The sequence below is a fragment of the Diaphorina citri genome, unplaced genomic scaffold (genome assembly GCF_000475195.1).
Source record: "Diaphorina citri unplaced genomic scaffold, Diaci psyllid genome assembly version 1.1 scaffold2832, whole genome shotgun sequence".
NCBI classification, from domain to species: Eukaryota; Metazoa; Arthropoda; class Insecta; order Hemiptera; family Psyllidae; genus Diaphorina; species Diaphorina citri.
In genome coordinates, this window is record NW_007380249.1 from 2,675 (window position 1) to 18,482 (window position 15,808).

Sequence of the window (15,808 nt, forward strand, 5' to 3'; positions counted from 1 at the left end):
TGTGTTTTATGCCATAACGGAGGGCAAGCATGATGTTCATAGGTCACAGACAAGTGTGAACCGTCATCGTCATGGGAAATGGGTCTACATGGATACATATACTATCAAATAGGTTATACTTCGGATATCTTTGGGGCCGTATTCAACTCTATGTATTAATAACTATTACTATTGGTTGTGTTCCGATACAAAAAGAAAGAGCGTTTGGAGCGTGGCACACACGGGAGGTCGGACTGGACCGTCTTCATGTATCTCGAGCGCTGAGACACACAATAATGAGACACCGGATGTATCTCCAAAAGTTGGGCTAAACGGACCTGAATAGGAAAACGGGGCCTAGAGAAGCTCCATGGGATGATAACAAAAAGAAAAAACAGGGAAAGTGATAGCTAACAAATAGCAGGGATATACACCAAACCATTAAGCCCTCGGCGCAACAAAAGCACAACCTGTGAAAGTAATTAAAGCACACGTCAAACACAACAGGCACAGACTCGCACCTAACTTTAGCCCTACTTCCAAAGTTACCGATAAAAGCCAACTGAAAACAAAACCGGAGTGACCCTTGAACAAAAAACAATGGGCCAGCGACCCCCAGAGTATTAGAGTCACAATTTGAGTGTAACAATGACACCTTAGTTATCTACAAGTTATTACCTGGAGTCGTGACTCAAACAGGACAGGCAACCTATTTGATTACCTCTTCATCAGGTTTCGAGTTCCGGGGATGTTCCCGATTACTGTTTTCTCGGTTTTTTTTATGATGACCTGGGACCCAGACCCAATAAACCTGTCAAAATGGTAGGAGCGATGAAAAAGAGGATTTCCGTCGATCCGGTGTCATCGGCTCAGTGGCCAAAGTGAAACAAACCTAACCTAGATCAAGCCCTCTGGGACATAGTTGGTGCGTTTAGGGAAAGATTGTTTTACTTGAAAGTTCTTACTTATCTAAAATCCTCAATGATCGCCATTCAGTCTGATCACACCGTGTGTCGCCTACCGTTTCTATCGTGGAGTTACGATATAATTATGATTTTGTTATTCTTCGCAAGTTTGGAATATTGGGAACATGTTTTCTCCATCGCTCCTGGCCAAAGAAGTGCTGTGGTGAATAATTAACAGCTGAAACAACAGAACAGCATGCAATGTATGAGTAACACTCAGATCTCAAGGTGGGGTTGCTCTTCACTGTACTTGGAAGACAAGACCAAAACTTTAAACTTGCAGATTTGTTTAAAACAATCTTGCAGAAATTGAGGAACTTTGCTTTCAAAGGAGACGAAAAACTACCAAAATTGAAGACTAAGGCCACAAGTGGTAGAAAACGGAATTAAGATTTTCTGTCACAATAGTTTGCTACTGATTTCAAAGGTCAATGGGTCAGATGGAGCCCAAAATGTATCTATACATATACAAAATTTATTTTCATTTGTTGAATATGTCAAATTTCAACAAAAGTGGACAAACATAACGATGCGGACTTATCGTAAAAAAATCTGGTGTGAACATCACACGACTTTCTATTACATTTGCAGAATACGTAGGTATTTGAAAAAAAATAGAAAATAAAAAAAGTAATAAAAGGGAAATTTGTTGACACAGGGGAGTATCGAACCCGCAACTTCTCAACTGTAAGTTGGACAATTCTAAAAGTTTCACCATTCGATTCGGCGTGAAAAATCACATGGGATCAACTATTCACTTGCTTATTTGGTAACGGTTCACGAATAAACAAAACAAAGAACACGTGCCATGTGTTAGATAAGAATGTCAAAAAGGTGGCCCTCTTGATATTAAGCAGAAAAGAAACATGAAAAATCGAAAAGTAAAGATAACTATCGGCGAGAACGACATGCATAAAACATTATTAAAGCGTTTTTTTTTTTTTTTTTTTTTTTTTTTTTTTTTAATTTTTTTTAAAGAAGTTTTTGTAGAGGTTTGATAGAGAGAACTGTAACAACCTCCCTCCGTTGTTACAGTTCCCTCTGTAACTGCCGAGGTCTTGTCATTCCGAAATCGAAGAGAGAAGGAGGGAAGAAAAACCTACTCGTAAGTATCCATTTCTATATATAACTTAAGTAAAAAGTATTTACAAAGGATGTCAAAATTAAAAAAATTAATTAATAATTATTAAAGCGCCTAATGGAAAAAAAGATAACTATTTTTGGCCTTCCAGAGGGCCCATCGCGCTATCTGGGTGATTTAAACCTACCACCTACCATCGTTTCACATCGCTAGAACCCGGTTTGGCTACTTTGTGTTCGGTTGTGAATTTGACTTTGAGATCAGAAGGAGGAGCTTGTAACTCCAGCACGGTGATTCTGTTCACTTCAGGGTAGGGTTTAATGAAAGGGGCCGGTAGATACAGGGTTAGCTGAGGGCCCAGGGTGGTCCAGTATTTGCCCAGATTGTGCTCGTTGATAAACACCACACCCTGGAAAATAGAGATTTAGATTAGAAAATAGAGATTTAGGTTAGGAAAATAGAGATTTAGGTTATAAAAATAGGGTTTTAGATTAAGAAAATAGAGATATAGATTAGAAAAATAGATATTTAAATTAGAAATTAGAGATTTAGGTTATGAAAATAGAGGTTTTTTTAGACTTATAAGTTATAAGAGAGTGGAGCGAGTGGTAGCATAGAACTTTTTGCTCACAGTTATGCAGTTTGAAGCCTCAGTTCTATTGGGGTGCATGCATAACCCAGCATAAAACTACACTTAGTCCAGTCAGACAGATGTATTTATTTTATTTTACCCCAGTCAATCAGGTGCTTACCTTAGCCCAGTTGGACATGTCTACATAGCCATCCAGTGGTTTAGGATGTTCTGCGTTAAGAGTGAAGGTGGCTGTATAGAATACCGGTAACTTGGTGGTGTTAGTAGCAGGGGCGGTGTCTATCCAGGACAGGTTGGATAGGGGATATTGCGTCATGCTCCATGGGCTTAGGGGTTTGGAATCTAGGAGCACTTCGGAAAGGATACCCTGGAATACAGAAACATAAAGCAACGAATACAGAAACATAAACGAATACAGAACCATATTCAACGAATATAGAAACATAAATCAACGAATACAGAAACGTAAATCAACGAATACAGAAACATAAATCCACGAATACAAAAACATAAATCAACGAATACAGAAACATAAATCAACGAATACAAAAACATAAATCAACGAATACAGAAACATAAATCAACGAATACAGAAACATAAATCAACGAATACAGAAACATAAATCAACGAATACAGAAACAAATCAACGAATACAGAGACATAAATCAATGAATACAGAAACATAAAGCAACGAATACAGAAACATAAATCAATGAATGCAGAAACATAAATAAACAAATGTCAGCCTAGTTCACTTGGAGGGTAGCGCGTCTGTCTTGCAAATGCTAGGTTGCGAGTTCGATTGCTTCGATCTCGGAACGGCTGGCTTTCTACTATCCTGTCTACCTCTCTTCGCTTTCGGGACGATAAGGCCTTCAATTCCCTCTATCAAACCTTGGTACCATATCTATCTAATAGATCAGTTGCGCTTACTTGGGTGATGTTTCAAAGTCATAGAGCGGGAAAAATGAGGACCAACGGAATTTTTCTTTTTCTTCTTTATTATTATTTTTATTATTATTATTTTTTTGCTTCTCCTGAGGCAATGCGGAAAATCGTGTGCTCCTGCTTTTTCGGATCCGGACTCAGGCTAGGTGAGGTAAATGTGAGGTGGGTTGTGGCCGAATGGTGGGTAACACCCTGTCAGTATACACCTTAGGCGCCAGCCTAGTTAGCCTAGTTGGTAGTGCGTCTGCCTTGTAAGCGCTAGGCCGCGGGTTCGATTCCCGCCCGGGGCGGATTTTATTCTGATGGGATAATATTCGTTCTCGGAACGGCTGGCTTTCTCCTATCCTGTCTTCCTCCTCTCTTCGATTTCGGGACGATAAGACCATAGCAGTTACAGTTCCCTCTGTCAAACCTCTTCAAAAAAAAACCGCTACAACAACAACAACTTTTGGCCTGGGGCAGCCTAGGGTTGAGGTTCGGGGCTCCGTTGTGGACGTCTACTAGTGTCTAGTCTAGTCTCTAGTAGTCTAGTCCTAGTCTACTGACCCTGGAAATATTTGGGCTTCACTTTCTCAGTTCGTCTCCACTCAATCCACTATCTACCAACCTTTTTGAACAAAGTAAACAAAAAAATTATCAAAAAAAAAAAAAAAAATCAGCAAGTGCAAAATTTCTACTTTCTAGCCATAGCCATTTGCCAATTTTATTTTACTTCTTTTATCAAGTCAAATTAATCTGTAATTCCGTACCACAGTTTATTTTATATTTTTATTGTGATTTTCCTGTCTTGTTCTCACCCAAATCAAGTACCTATCAAATCAGTGTGAATATCATCAACATGATTCTCACGGCACAGATCTAGAGCTCAGTTTTTGCACCCCGTATCAAAGTCTGCACACTGCAAATACTGCAATCATGGGATACGAAATAGTAAGGTTCATTGGAGAAGTAGACGAAGAATTGATCTGCTCAATTTGCTCGGGGGTGTTTGAAGAACCTCTACAGGTAAGTTGATTAGGTCACCCACTTGTACCCTATCGGATAACATGATTGTCCTAGGGACCATGAACACATGAACTACTTTTAACATTAGGAAACGTTTCTGGCTGTTCTGTAGTATAACATCTTCTCAACCATTCAAAGAAAGTGGATGCAATTGTGGATGAGCCCTCAGAGCAATGTTCATCATCTCCTAAAGGCTTTGCCTTGTTGTGATAGCCACATTGTTTGGTTCATTGTAGAATAGGATGTTACATTCATGATGGAAATGATGTTCTTGAAGTAAGATGTTCTCGGTCTTCCTTGTGTACGCCTCCGTTATATTCTTCCTTCAAAGATGTTTTTCATGAAGTCATTGTGTCTCATGAGGTGTCCTATCAGCTTTATTTTCCTTTTTTCAAGTGGTTCAATTAAACTCCTTCTTTTCTTTACTTTTTCTAGCACTCTTTTGTTTGATTTCCTTTCTATCCATGATGTTTTTGTCATTTTTCTCCACATCCACATCTCCATTGCTTCCAATCTTTCTGTTTCATATTTATTCAGAATCCATGTTTCACAGCCGTATAGCAATACACTCCAGACGAAGGTTTTGATGAATTTCTTGTGTGTTTCTATGTTGAGGTGTTTGTTTGTGAGCAACTTGTACTTTTTCATAAATGCTTGTTTGGCAAGTGCTAGAGCAATGTTGTGAACCATTAATTATTTTGGCCAGCCAATAAGAGTTGAGATTCTGTAGATTTCTTGTCTGTCCCAGAGTGATGAACAACTAGCCACTTCCATTACTTACTGGGAAATACTTAAGGGTGCAATAGTCCTACATACTGGACTCTGCACACTGGAATTTTGTCAGTAAAGACCCCCATTTCAATATTTTGTACTGGGATACACAGCTTACTGTGATCATGTGATCAATGATCATTAATGAAATTAAAATCTCAAATAATTTCCATGTGAATATGTTGTGTATTTCAGGCCCCCACATGTGAGCATGCATTTTGTAAAGCCTGCATTAATGAATGGCTTAGCCGTCAGCCTACGTGTCCTGTTGATAGACTTCCAATCACTGCTGCTCAGCTGAGACCAGCTCCTAGGCTATTAAGAAAATTACTATCCAGGTATAACTATTAATAAATTACTATTTAGGTAACTTACTAGGTATTAAAATCAGTCAAATTAATAATAAAATCAATATACTTGCCTAAAATTGTCTTGGAAAAATATTAATAATAAAAAGTAAGTAGGTATAAAATAAAGGCAGGTACCAAGATGCCTCTCCAAATCTTGGCTTTTTTCCTTGTCACCAGCCTCCCCCTGAAATTCGGGACTGTTCTGGCCAATTCGGGACGTTTGGCAAGCCTACCTATAACAAACCTCTTTTTTTTTATTATTAAAGAGATAGTTTCAAGTTTTTTCGTCTCAACTTTTCTCCCATTTCCTTCAAAAATTCTATATAGAATTACCTTTCGAATCATGAATTCAATCGAGTTTTGAATGTCTACATCTGTATTTTCCACAGACAAACTCCCGGTCACCATTTTCTTCAAAAGCACACAGGGTAGAATTCGAAATCTGAAAGAAAATCGAAAAAAAAAAAGATTAAATAACAAAATATTGCCGGTGTGATTTTCTGTTTGAGTTATGGTGGAACAAACACGAAATTCAATTTGTATAAAGCACAAATGCTTGACACATGGGTATGTTGTTCTCTGATTGAAGATTGATAAACTACCCTAAATTTTATGACTTGAGACTAGGACTCAAACCACGAACCTCCACATCCGAAGTCCACCATGCTAACCACTACACCACTGACGTTGGTTTGTGGAACAAATAACAGTTACACAGAACCTACTTACACAATAAATTAATTGAAATTTAAACCTACAACTTCTTAATTATAAAATACCATTTAATATTTTATTTTTTAACCACAAACTTAACTTTAGGTAGGTACTACAACTGAAAAACTTGTTCAGAGTTCATATCTTACATTGCATAAGTTTCACTATAGTTGAATACAGAAGTGTCATAGAAGCTGTTGCATAGAAACAATGACACCACTCGAGGTCTCAGCACAGTATGCTCTGCAAACTTCTGGGCCAGAAATCCACCTGCAAACAGAGGCAAACAAGAAAACATTAGGTACCTAAGTACTTGTTTTTTTTTTTTTTTTTTTTTTTTTTTTTTTTTTTTTAACCAAAAATAACAAAGGTATAAATAGAGGGAATTGTAGCATCTTTTTTCCAACAAAGGTAACAACATAGGGAAAATAGAGATTCCCCCTCTGCCCCTCATGAAAAGTGTCCTACTTGTTATACATGAGCAATGCAAAAAATCACTAGGTTCAAAATGTTGGTAAGATTTAGTTTAAAGAATCATGGTAGGTACATAGGTTTTACTGTTTGAAAAAAAAAGAGGAACTGGATGATACTGTCCTAAAATCAAAGAGAAAAGGAGGACGTGATAGAATTTAGTCAGCCATTCTGAATGCAAACCTTTTGGTATAAAGTTTACTAGGGAGAGAATCGAACCCACAACCTAGCATTTACAAGGTAGGTGCACTACCTTCCAAGTTAACAAAACTGGCTAGTTTATTGCTTTTTTTATTTCGAAAAGAAAAAAAAAGGGTTGTTAGAGGGAACTGTAACTGCTAAGGTCTTATTGTCCCAAAAGGGAAGAGAGAAGGAAGACAGGATAGGGGCCAGCCGTTCCGAGGTACGAACCTTATCTGTTTAGGATAAAATCTGCCCTAAATGTGAAGGCTAATATCTTTGATGTTTCCTTTGTGCAGGATCACAACTGTGTGAAGGAACTTCGGTCTATAGTTCACAAGCAGCAACAGAAGATGGTGAATATGGAGACAGAAATGTCAGAGCAGAGATTTCAAATGACTGAACTCAAGCGACAGCTGACTGTCTTGCAAGAGTTGATGCGAGCGATGAAGGTAAGTAGATTTGATTGCAAATATTTCAATGGGTTACTTTCTGGCGTTCTCGTGTTGACCCAGCACCTACATGGGAAGTAATGTGTCTCTCATCGCCCATCTGATGAGGGGCGTACCAAGGGATGGGCATGCTACGACACAGACCACATGCGTCTAATGTAGCAGTTGTTTCATTGCTACAAAATAAAAACGGCGGTGAAACACTCAGTAAATAGCCTTTGTTGCTAAATAAATATCTTATCTATGTATAAAGGTTTAGATGAGTCATTTAGAGTGAACCTGTGGATTAACTTACAGAGAGAGTTCTGTAGCCTTTTCTTGATAGGTCAAGCATCAAATGGAAGAAGATATCTGCAGTCCCACTCACTGGGGGAAGAAATACTAATGGTGATCTGATATGCTTTGGTCCACAGTCATACACTTTCCAACCCTGTAATGTAAAGTATTTAACATAAATTAATATTGACATGGATAAATATCTTGGTAAATAAATACACTAATATAAATTATGTGATGCTACAAATAAAATTTAAATGACTGAAAATTAATTAGGTTTAATTTTTAGCTGGAAATTCTTTGGCTATACTTTGACTATCTACTGCCATAGGTTTCCCACAGGATGTTATCATGAATCATGCAGAGACCTAACAAGTTGAGAGCAGACTTCAACATTCTAAGTTATAAGAATACAAAGACAAACTTACAGGACTAAATGCAGAATTATCTACAACAATCACACGCAGAGGCACAGAACTCCTAAAGTAATTGTACTCATCACTACTTTCAATTATTGAGCACATTTTATGTTCAAAATAAATCACAGTTGATAGCTCATGTAGGTATAAAATAGAGCTATTGAATAATTTGAATACATTTGGCACAATGTTCACTTGATTGCATATCTGTGTAAAATGATGAAAATAGGTAATAAAACACAATATTTGTTTGAGCAAAATAGACAAAATGGTAGAAGGGTACACAGTTCACGGTCAAAACTTCTTATCTAATCTTTTGTTTTAAAAGTAGGTAGTTTCTGTAGTAGAAAAGAATAAAACTGGGCAGAACTACTACTTAGGCACTTGTTACATAAGTCTATTTACTGTAGTAAACTCAACAGGTGAAGAGATAGAATAAAATAATTGTGAATGTAAAAGGCTGGTAAGTGGTAAAATGGACAAAGGGTGAAATTTTGTGTGTGTGACTGGCGGACAAGATGATCCTATTGAACGTATATGTCTTTTTAATAAGGAAATTACGAAACACTTGATAAATGACTTGAGACAGAAATAAATTGCCTTACTATGCCTGGTTTGAGCTGAGCAGTTGATAACACTTTTTGATAATTTTATTTTCAAAAACTTCCCGCCTCTTAAAATGTATCTTCGGTAAAAATCGTTTGGCTTCGGGTGGGTTCGGATCTAATATGTCCAGGAGGCTAGAATGTAGTGGACAAGGGTCAAGAAAAATCATGAAAAGTGAAGCAGCATTGAGTCAAGTCAACTTTTGGCCTTTACTCTGCCAACACCATTCGGCGAAAGCTAAAGCCGCTACAACAACAACAACTTTTGGCCTGGGGCAGCCTAGGGTTGAGGTTCGGGGCTCCGTTGTGGACGTCTACTAGTGTCTAGTCTAGTCTCTAGTAGTCTAGTCCTAGTCTACTGACCCTGGAAATATTTGGGCTTCACTTTCTCAGTTCGTCTCCACTCAATCCACTATCTACCAACCTTTTTGAACAAAGTAAACAAAAAAATTATCAAAAAAAAAAAAAAAAATCAGCAAGTGCAAAATTTCTACTTTCTAGCCATAGCCATTTGCCAATTTTATTTTACTTCTTTTATCAAGTCAAATTAATCTGTAATTCCGTACCACAGTTTATTTTATATTTTTATTGTGATTTTCCTGTCTTGTTCTCACCCAAATCAAGTACCTATCAAATCAGTGTGAATATCATCAACATGATTCTCACGGCACAGATCTAGAGCTCAGTTTTTGCACCCCGTATCAAAGTCTGCACACTGCAAATACTGCAATCATGGGATACGAAATAGTAAGGTTCATTGGAGAAGTAGACGAAGAATTGATCTGCTCATCGGGACTGGTTATGATATTTGCACATGGAATAGAGTGGGACAATACTTAGTTGAAAACTTGGTCCCTAATGTGTATCTAGGACATGTGAGATTGATAAAAGGTCGGTGAAACATATCTACCATCATACATATTCTGTAGATAACATAACAGGTATTAGATTTTGTATAAAATTTTATGCAACTTTTATTTTCAATCTAATTGTCAAGTATATTCCTTCAGTATTTTATTCCTATGTCCTTATTCATATCTACAATCATACATATTCTGTAGATAACATAACAGGTATTAAATTTTTTATAAAATTTTATGCAACTTTTATTTTCAATCTAATTGTCAAGTATATTCCTTCAGTATTTTATTCCTATGTCCTTATTGGAGGGTCACTACACAGAGCTTGTTTACACTTTGCAAGTTTCCTGGTATTTGATTGGTTTAGAACCGATTGTTGACTAATCAGATGAGAGGAAATATACAATGTGCAATGTCAAGAGGCAAAGTGCAATATTTAGAAAGGGTGAGTCTTTAGGAGCTTCGTGGTATGACCCCGTGTGCGTACTATTCATGTACAATAATTATGTACATAGTATTTATTTTGAGTATTAAAATTCTCACTATTTGTTGCCAGTACACTGTAGACTTTTTTGCAAGACCAACGGAGTCTTCCAAAAGTACCAAGTTCGAAGAGTAGTGGACATAGGTCATAGAGCGCTCTATAGTCTCTATGAGTATGACCTATGTACATTTTTTTTCTTTTTTACAATACTTTCTTTATTTTATTTTGAACATTTTAAATTACAATTAAATACAATAAATTGAAAAATAGAGACAAAAAAGGGGGCTATTTATAATACCTAAATATAAGTTTGGTACTTTAAAGAGTTCTTAATAAGATAATTTAATTGGAATTAAAGTGCTCTACAGTTCTTAATAAGATATTTTAATTGGAATAAAAGTGCTCTACAGCCCATTCAACTAAAGTTGGTGTCGGGCTGTAGTTATTTCCTTTTTAGGTTAGATGTAAATATTTAATTTGTGCCTTAAAAAAAAAAGTATATTTTTACTTTTCTTTCTAGAAACTGAGCACTGGAAAATCAACCACTGGTCCAATCTTTAGGAATACACCGAGCATGGTTTTTCTCTTCAGCATTAGTGTATCTTTAGGTTACAGTTGATGTACAGTTGAACATTTTCAAAACCTTTTACTTCAAATGAAACCCTTGTGTTTCTCAGGTATCGAACCCGGGTGTCCGAGTGTTGGCTGAGAACATGGAGAGAGATGATGTTGCCAGATGGAGTAACTCATTGTCCAGAGCCCGCGTGACTAGGTGGGGTGGTATGATCTCTACACCTGATGTTATGCTACAGGTAAATATCTCAAAAGTCGAATCAAAAACTCATTACTTTTAAAAGGGGGTCTTTTCTGACGAAATTCCCGTGTGCTGAGGACTATTGCACCCCAAATCAAAAACTCAAAATATCCTGAATGATTTGTGGTAAAGCAGAGAGCTTCTTGACAACTTTTGTGGGTATCACAGCTTTACTAAGTGCCTCTACTATTGATTCTCATATATCGGCCATCTTTTTACATTGATTAAAGAAGCTACTCAATTGTTCTTACGAGGCCGAGTGGGACGATAGTACCTCAATAGTTATAGTTGCCCCTATCTTGTAAGCGTTAGGCCGCGGGTTCGATTTCCGCCCGGGCCGGATTTTATCCTGACGTTCTCGGAAAGGCTGGCTATCTCCTATCCTGTCTACCTGCTCTCTTGTATTTCGCAGTTACAGTTCCCTCTAATCTAATAAACCTCTTTTAAAAAAATCTTCAGGTAGTTACATTGCATCTTATGTCATGTTCTTCCTCCCCACCAGGCAATGATCAAGCGTTCCCTAGCAGAGAGCGGGTGTCCCGGGCATATCCTGGATCAACTCATGCATAATAGTCACGAACGTAACTGGCCACAGGGTCTGTCTTCACTAGAAACGCGACAGAACAATCGACGCCAATATGAAAACTATGTGTGTAAACGAATCCCTAGCAAGCAAGCAGTGGTGGTGTTGCTGTGTGATAATGTACATCTACCCGAGGATATGATCAGTGCACCGGGACTGGTTATGATATTTGCACATGGAATAGAGTAGGTAAGGACTAAGGAATCCTTAGCAAGCAAGCAGTGGTAGTGTTGCTGTGTGATAATGTACATCTACCCGAGGATATGATCAGTGCACCGGGACTGGTTATGATATTTGCACATGGATTCCCGTAGGCGATGACGTCACATCAAATGTCCCGAGCAAAGCTCCCTTGCAGGCAACGCATTAATGTGTTTGTGCGCATACGTTTCTTCGATGACGTCACATCAAATGTCCCGAGCAAAGCTCCCTCGCAGGCAACGCATTAATGTGTTTGTGCGCATACGTTTCTGCGCAGTTCTTTCTGCTCCTACGCTAGTGTGCTTGCATAGTGAAACGTTCTTCTTTCTAATTATTTATTAAGGAAATTTGACCTTTTTGTTTTTCCTTTGGTTCATGAGTTCTCCACTTACCTTAGGATCATGCAAGTAACTCCCATAGTTGATTCGACCCATGTTTTCCACCAGGATACTCAACTTCTGTCCTGGCCTAGCCATGATGGGAGTGGATAGCATTTTGTTGCGATACAAAATAGTCACTAGTTTCTGAAACAAAACATTTCAATGCTCCAAATTAAAAAAAAAAAAGTTTTGCTAGGTCTAGATATTGAATTATTGTAACGTAGTTAGTAAAGGGCAAGAACCCGTTTGATACGTAAAAAAAATAATAATAATAATAAATAGACCGACTCTTGAAACGCGCCATGCGACAAAGCATATGTATACAGCTTACTTGTTCATTTACCTACATAATTTGATAATCTTTCAAGCAAAATGTGCTTTGGAAATAATTCAACTCGTAGGTACAATAAAAGAGGACCCGAACCCAAGTTAACACTGGGCTGATGAGGGTTAACCATCGCAATACATACTCGTCATGAGTTATGAGAGAGCTTCTAATTTCTACTGAAGTCTCAATTCCCGTTTTGACTATGCTGATTCTCCTGAATTCCTTTGTATTTGTAGTCCAGCAAAAAGCGGGTAACAGTGGAGAGCCTGTGAAGTTCCATTCGATTTGTAAAGGCTTAACAGGGCTATTATGATTAAGCTAACAGGCTGTTAGAAGCTAAAAAGAAGGTTGGTGAAACCCACCCTAATTGTCGTCGCTTTTACTCGGAATTGAACCCGATTTTACCTTTCATTCGGCAAGCTCTACCCTAAACCCCCAGTGTGGTATGGCCGGCTATCTTACCTCATCTACAAACACTTGTCCTCTATCCCGTAGTCCGGATATAGTAAGCAGGGCCGGATCAGGGAACCTGGCATCCGGTATTATGGTCTCGTACAGAACAAACCCGAAACTCTGGTCTAACGCCTCAAAGCTGAGTGGAAAGGCACTGGTGAGAGGGGGCAAGGTTTGGGCCACCTTATCAAATATGGAGGCCGCTGGAGACAGGATGATCTGGCCGTAGTCGGCCTTCGGGGCCGGCTTGGGAGGGGGCAGAGAGGGGGCTGGTAGATACTGGAATGGAGAACAATGGTTGGATGTTTTTTGAGTGCAATCGAGCCTCTCCCTAAAGAAAAACGTTGTTACACTCACTCCGATGGCGTATTAGGGATATGTGAATCCCGTGCCGACCAGACTGCCTCCAAAGAACTCTATGTTGTGTCAAATTTTCCCTGTCGTTCAGCCCCCATCTGTTGCATATAGTCTCAGACCCAGGTCTGTCAAACAGACACAGGTCGAATGATTTTTCCGCCTGACATTCCGACGGACTGACAGGCGGTCTGAGCGTGAGTAGCGAGCAGTAAAGAGGTCTCATTTTTGTTTAAAAAGAGGTCTCATTTTTGTTTAAAAAGAGGTCTCATTTTTGTTTAAAAAGAGGTCTCATTTTTGTACCTGGTAGACTCTGTAGAGAGTGGTCTCGCGAGACCAAGTCCAGCGAAAAAGTCTACAGTGTACTTGCACCTTTAAAATTCTGGAAACCACCTACAGTCAGTATTGCAGTGGTTAGCGTGGTGGTAAGTTTCACCAAGGACGACTTGGATCAGATATTTCACTATTTGGAGGAGTTTTCAACTGTCCAAAAAGCAGTTTGATATTGGGTTTTTATCCAAACACAATAAATTCATTTAAAATTAGAATTTTCTAATTGATTAATCTTTTTCGGTGGTAAAAAAGAAATCTCCGATTAGGTTTTAATCTTTTAGTGAAACCCAGCACAAGTCTGTGATCAGCCATTAATATGGAGATTGAGAAAGTTTTTTTTTTGTTCTATAAAATGATTTTTTTTTTTCTTATGTTCCATAAATTCCTTGATTTTCCTACACTATTAAAAAAAAAAAAAAAAAAAAGAAAAGGAGAAAAAACAAAAAATTGATTCTGAAGCCAAGTTTTAGCATTATCAGTCAAAGATACCAGATCTTCAAGATTTCCTGGGTAAGACCATATTGGGCAATCATTCAGAATATGGAAGTAAAAAAATTATGGAAACAGTCGAAAAAAGCTTTATTTAACGTTGTAAATAATAGTCTCGTAGGTACTCATTTTTTATTTCTTGTATAAACTTATTAATTTCTTTTTTAGTTAAGTTAATTTAATTAACTGAGAAGTTTGAGTGAAAATAAAACAATAATTTATTGTAAAACAATTGGTTTTTCTTTTCTTTTGTGTATAATCGTATTATTTAATTATTTTTGAACGCTGTTCCAAGGGAATTTTAATCTGACGATTTTAATTAAATTTGGCAAAAATGGTGGAAATTTTCTCCTTAGTTTTCCGGCCTGATCGGGCCTTTACCTCATCATTTGTCTGGCTGGGGGACATTAAACAGGGAGTAAACCAGCTTAGTCTGGCTTGGGGACTTTAAACAAGGACTAAACCAGCCTGAATTTCCCTTGCTAAAGAAATACCAATGGTTGAGTGCGAAGGGCATCCACTCGTAAAATTTTCAGCCAAAACCAAATGTCAGCACAAAGTAATCACCCTAGTTAGGGCTGATTGAGAGGCTGACAAAAAACGCCGACCCTATCTGTACACGGGAAAAGAAGAACAAAGGAAGTACATAAGTAGGTATACTATTTTTTCAATTTTACGAGTACATGTTCATTATTATTATTAGTTTATCTTCCATGAAATCTTTGGAATTCCTCAAAGTCCGAAATCCCTTTGAGGAAGATGAGGATGTTGATGGTGATGAAGATCCTGTTGATGAAGCATTGAAGATTCGTATTTTTGAAAATAAAAATTACCTACCTCATTTCACAGCTGTCCTAAAATAAAAATGGAAAATACTGTTTATTAAAGACCCATTATTAATTTTAATATTTTTAAATGTTAAATTCGTTTATTTTAAATTAATCAATTTAAAATTAATCATACCTACTTATTATTAATAGTGAACTTCTAGATCGCATATGAAAGCCAGAAATTACAATTTTGGTAATATTTTCATGGATTAGTTCCATTCCTTTGAGCTTATTTAACCCAGATTATTTTTGTTTAAAAAGAGGTCTCATTTTTGTTTAAAAAGAGGTCTCACTTTTGTTTAAAAAGAGGTCTCACTTTGACTTACCTGAAGAACTACATCCCGGATGGCGAAATATTTCTTGGTAGGATCTCCTGCTTCAGTTAGAGGTGCATCGTAGTCATAAGAAGTTATGTCGGATAGATATTTATCCACAGCGTCCGCGTTGGCTCCTGAAGAACACCAAATAAAAGGGAAAGTCTGATGTGCGTTTGTGCGTAGGGTAAGTGTGCCATTTATTCGCCCACCTAAAAAACGTACCATTTATTGGCCCACCTGCCCACATTTATTTTTCTAATTGTATTTGAGAGGTGCATCGTAGTCATAGGAAGTTATGTCGGATAGATAGTTATCCACAGCGTCCGCGTTGGCTCCTGAAGAACACCAAACATAAGGGAAGGTCTGATAAATAGGTATTCGAGAAGGAAGAAATGTGCGTTTGTGCGTATCTTCTTATATTGTAAAAACAAGATCCATTCACTCATTCACATTTCATATTCACTTACTGACCGCTCTATCTCCTGAACCACAACACCTAGAAAGCTGAAATTTTATGACTACAATTTTTGAATAGCACTGGTTCGATAGCAGTCTTTAAGCCCTTTCTTTTGA

The 15,808-nt window shown here is 37.7% G+C and overlaps 2 protein-coding genes across 5 annotated transcripts in view; one reads left to right on the forward strand and one right to left on the reverse strand.

The window, feature by feature from the left end:
- Positions 1–1,746: 1,746 nt before the first annotated feature.
- The window catches only part of LOC103519608 (beta-galactosidase), a 30,760-nt gene continuing 16,698 nt past the window's right edge, over positions 1,747–15,808 (reverse strand). For 3 of the 4 annotated variants that reach the window (XR_003394297.1, XR_003394299.1, XR_003394298.1), the window contains exons 6-11: positions 15,245–15,369; positions 12,922–13,191; positions 12,144–12,275; positions 2,778–2,984; positions 2,139–2,434; positions 1,747–1,875 (exon numbers count right to left, since the gene is read on the reverse strand). Coding sequence is in view for 1 of the 4 variants with exons in the window: in XM_008484698.2 (XP_008482920.1) it covers positions 2,216–2,434; positions 2,778–2,984; positions 12,144–12,275; positions 12,922–13,191; positions 15,245–15,369 (953 nt within the window). In the remaining 3 variants the exon portion in view is untranslated. Of the gene's footprint in view, positions 1,876–2,088; positions 2,435–2,777; positions 2,985–12,143; positions 12,276–12,921; positions 13,192–15,244; positions 15,370–15,808 lie in introns of those variants that run through there. The other variant, XM_008484698.2, reaches the window with a different exon arrangement.
- LOC103519609 (E3 ubiquitin-protein ligase NRDP1) lies at positions 4,217–11,864 on the forward strand. Its single transcript, XM_008484701.3, has 6 exons — positions 4,217–4,571; positions 5,538–5,680; positions 6,202–6,259; positions 7,357–7,509; positions 10,831–10,965; positions 11,470–11,864. The coding sequence occupies exons 1-6, from the start codon at positions 4,482–4,484 to the stop codon at positions 11,737–11,739; spliced, it is 849 nt and encodes a 282-aa protein (XP_008482923.1). The 5' UTR covers positions 4,217–4,481; the 3' UTR covers positions 11,740–11,864.

Excerpts from the sequence above, each read along its gene's own strand:
- LOC103519609 (XM_008484701.3), top strand. The coding sequence starts at position 4,482 with ATGGGATACGAAATAGTAAGGTTCATTGGAGAAGTAGACGAAGAATTG. Across the intron at positions 7,510-10,830 it reads AGTTGATGCGAGCGATGAAG|GTATCGAACCCGGGTGTCCG; the intron begins GTAAGTAGATTT and ends TGTGTTTCTCAG. Across the intron at positions 10,966-11,469 it reads CACCTGATGTTATGCTACAG|GCAATGATCAAGCGTTCCCT; the intron begins GTAAATATCTCA and ends CCTCCCCACCAG.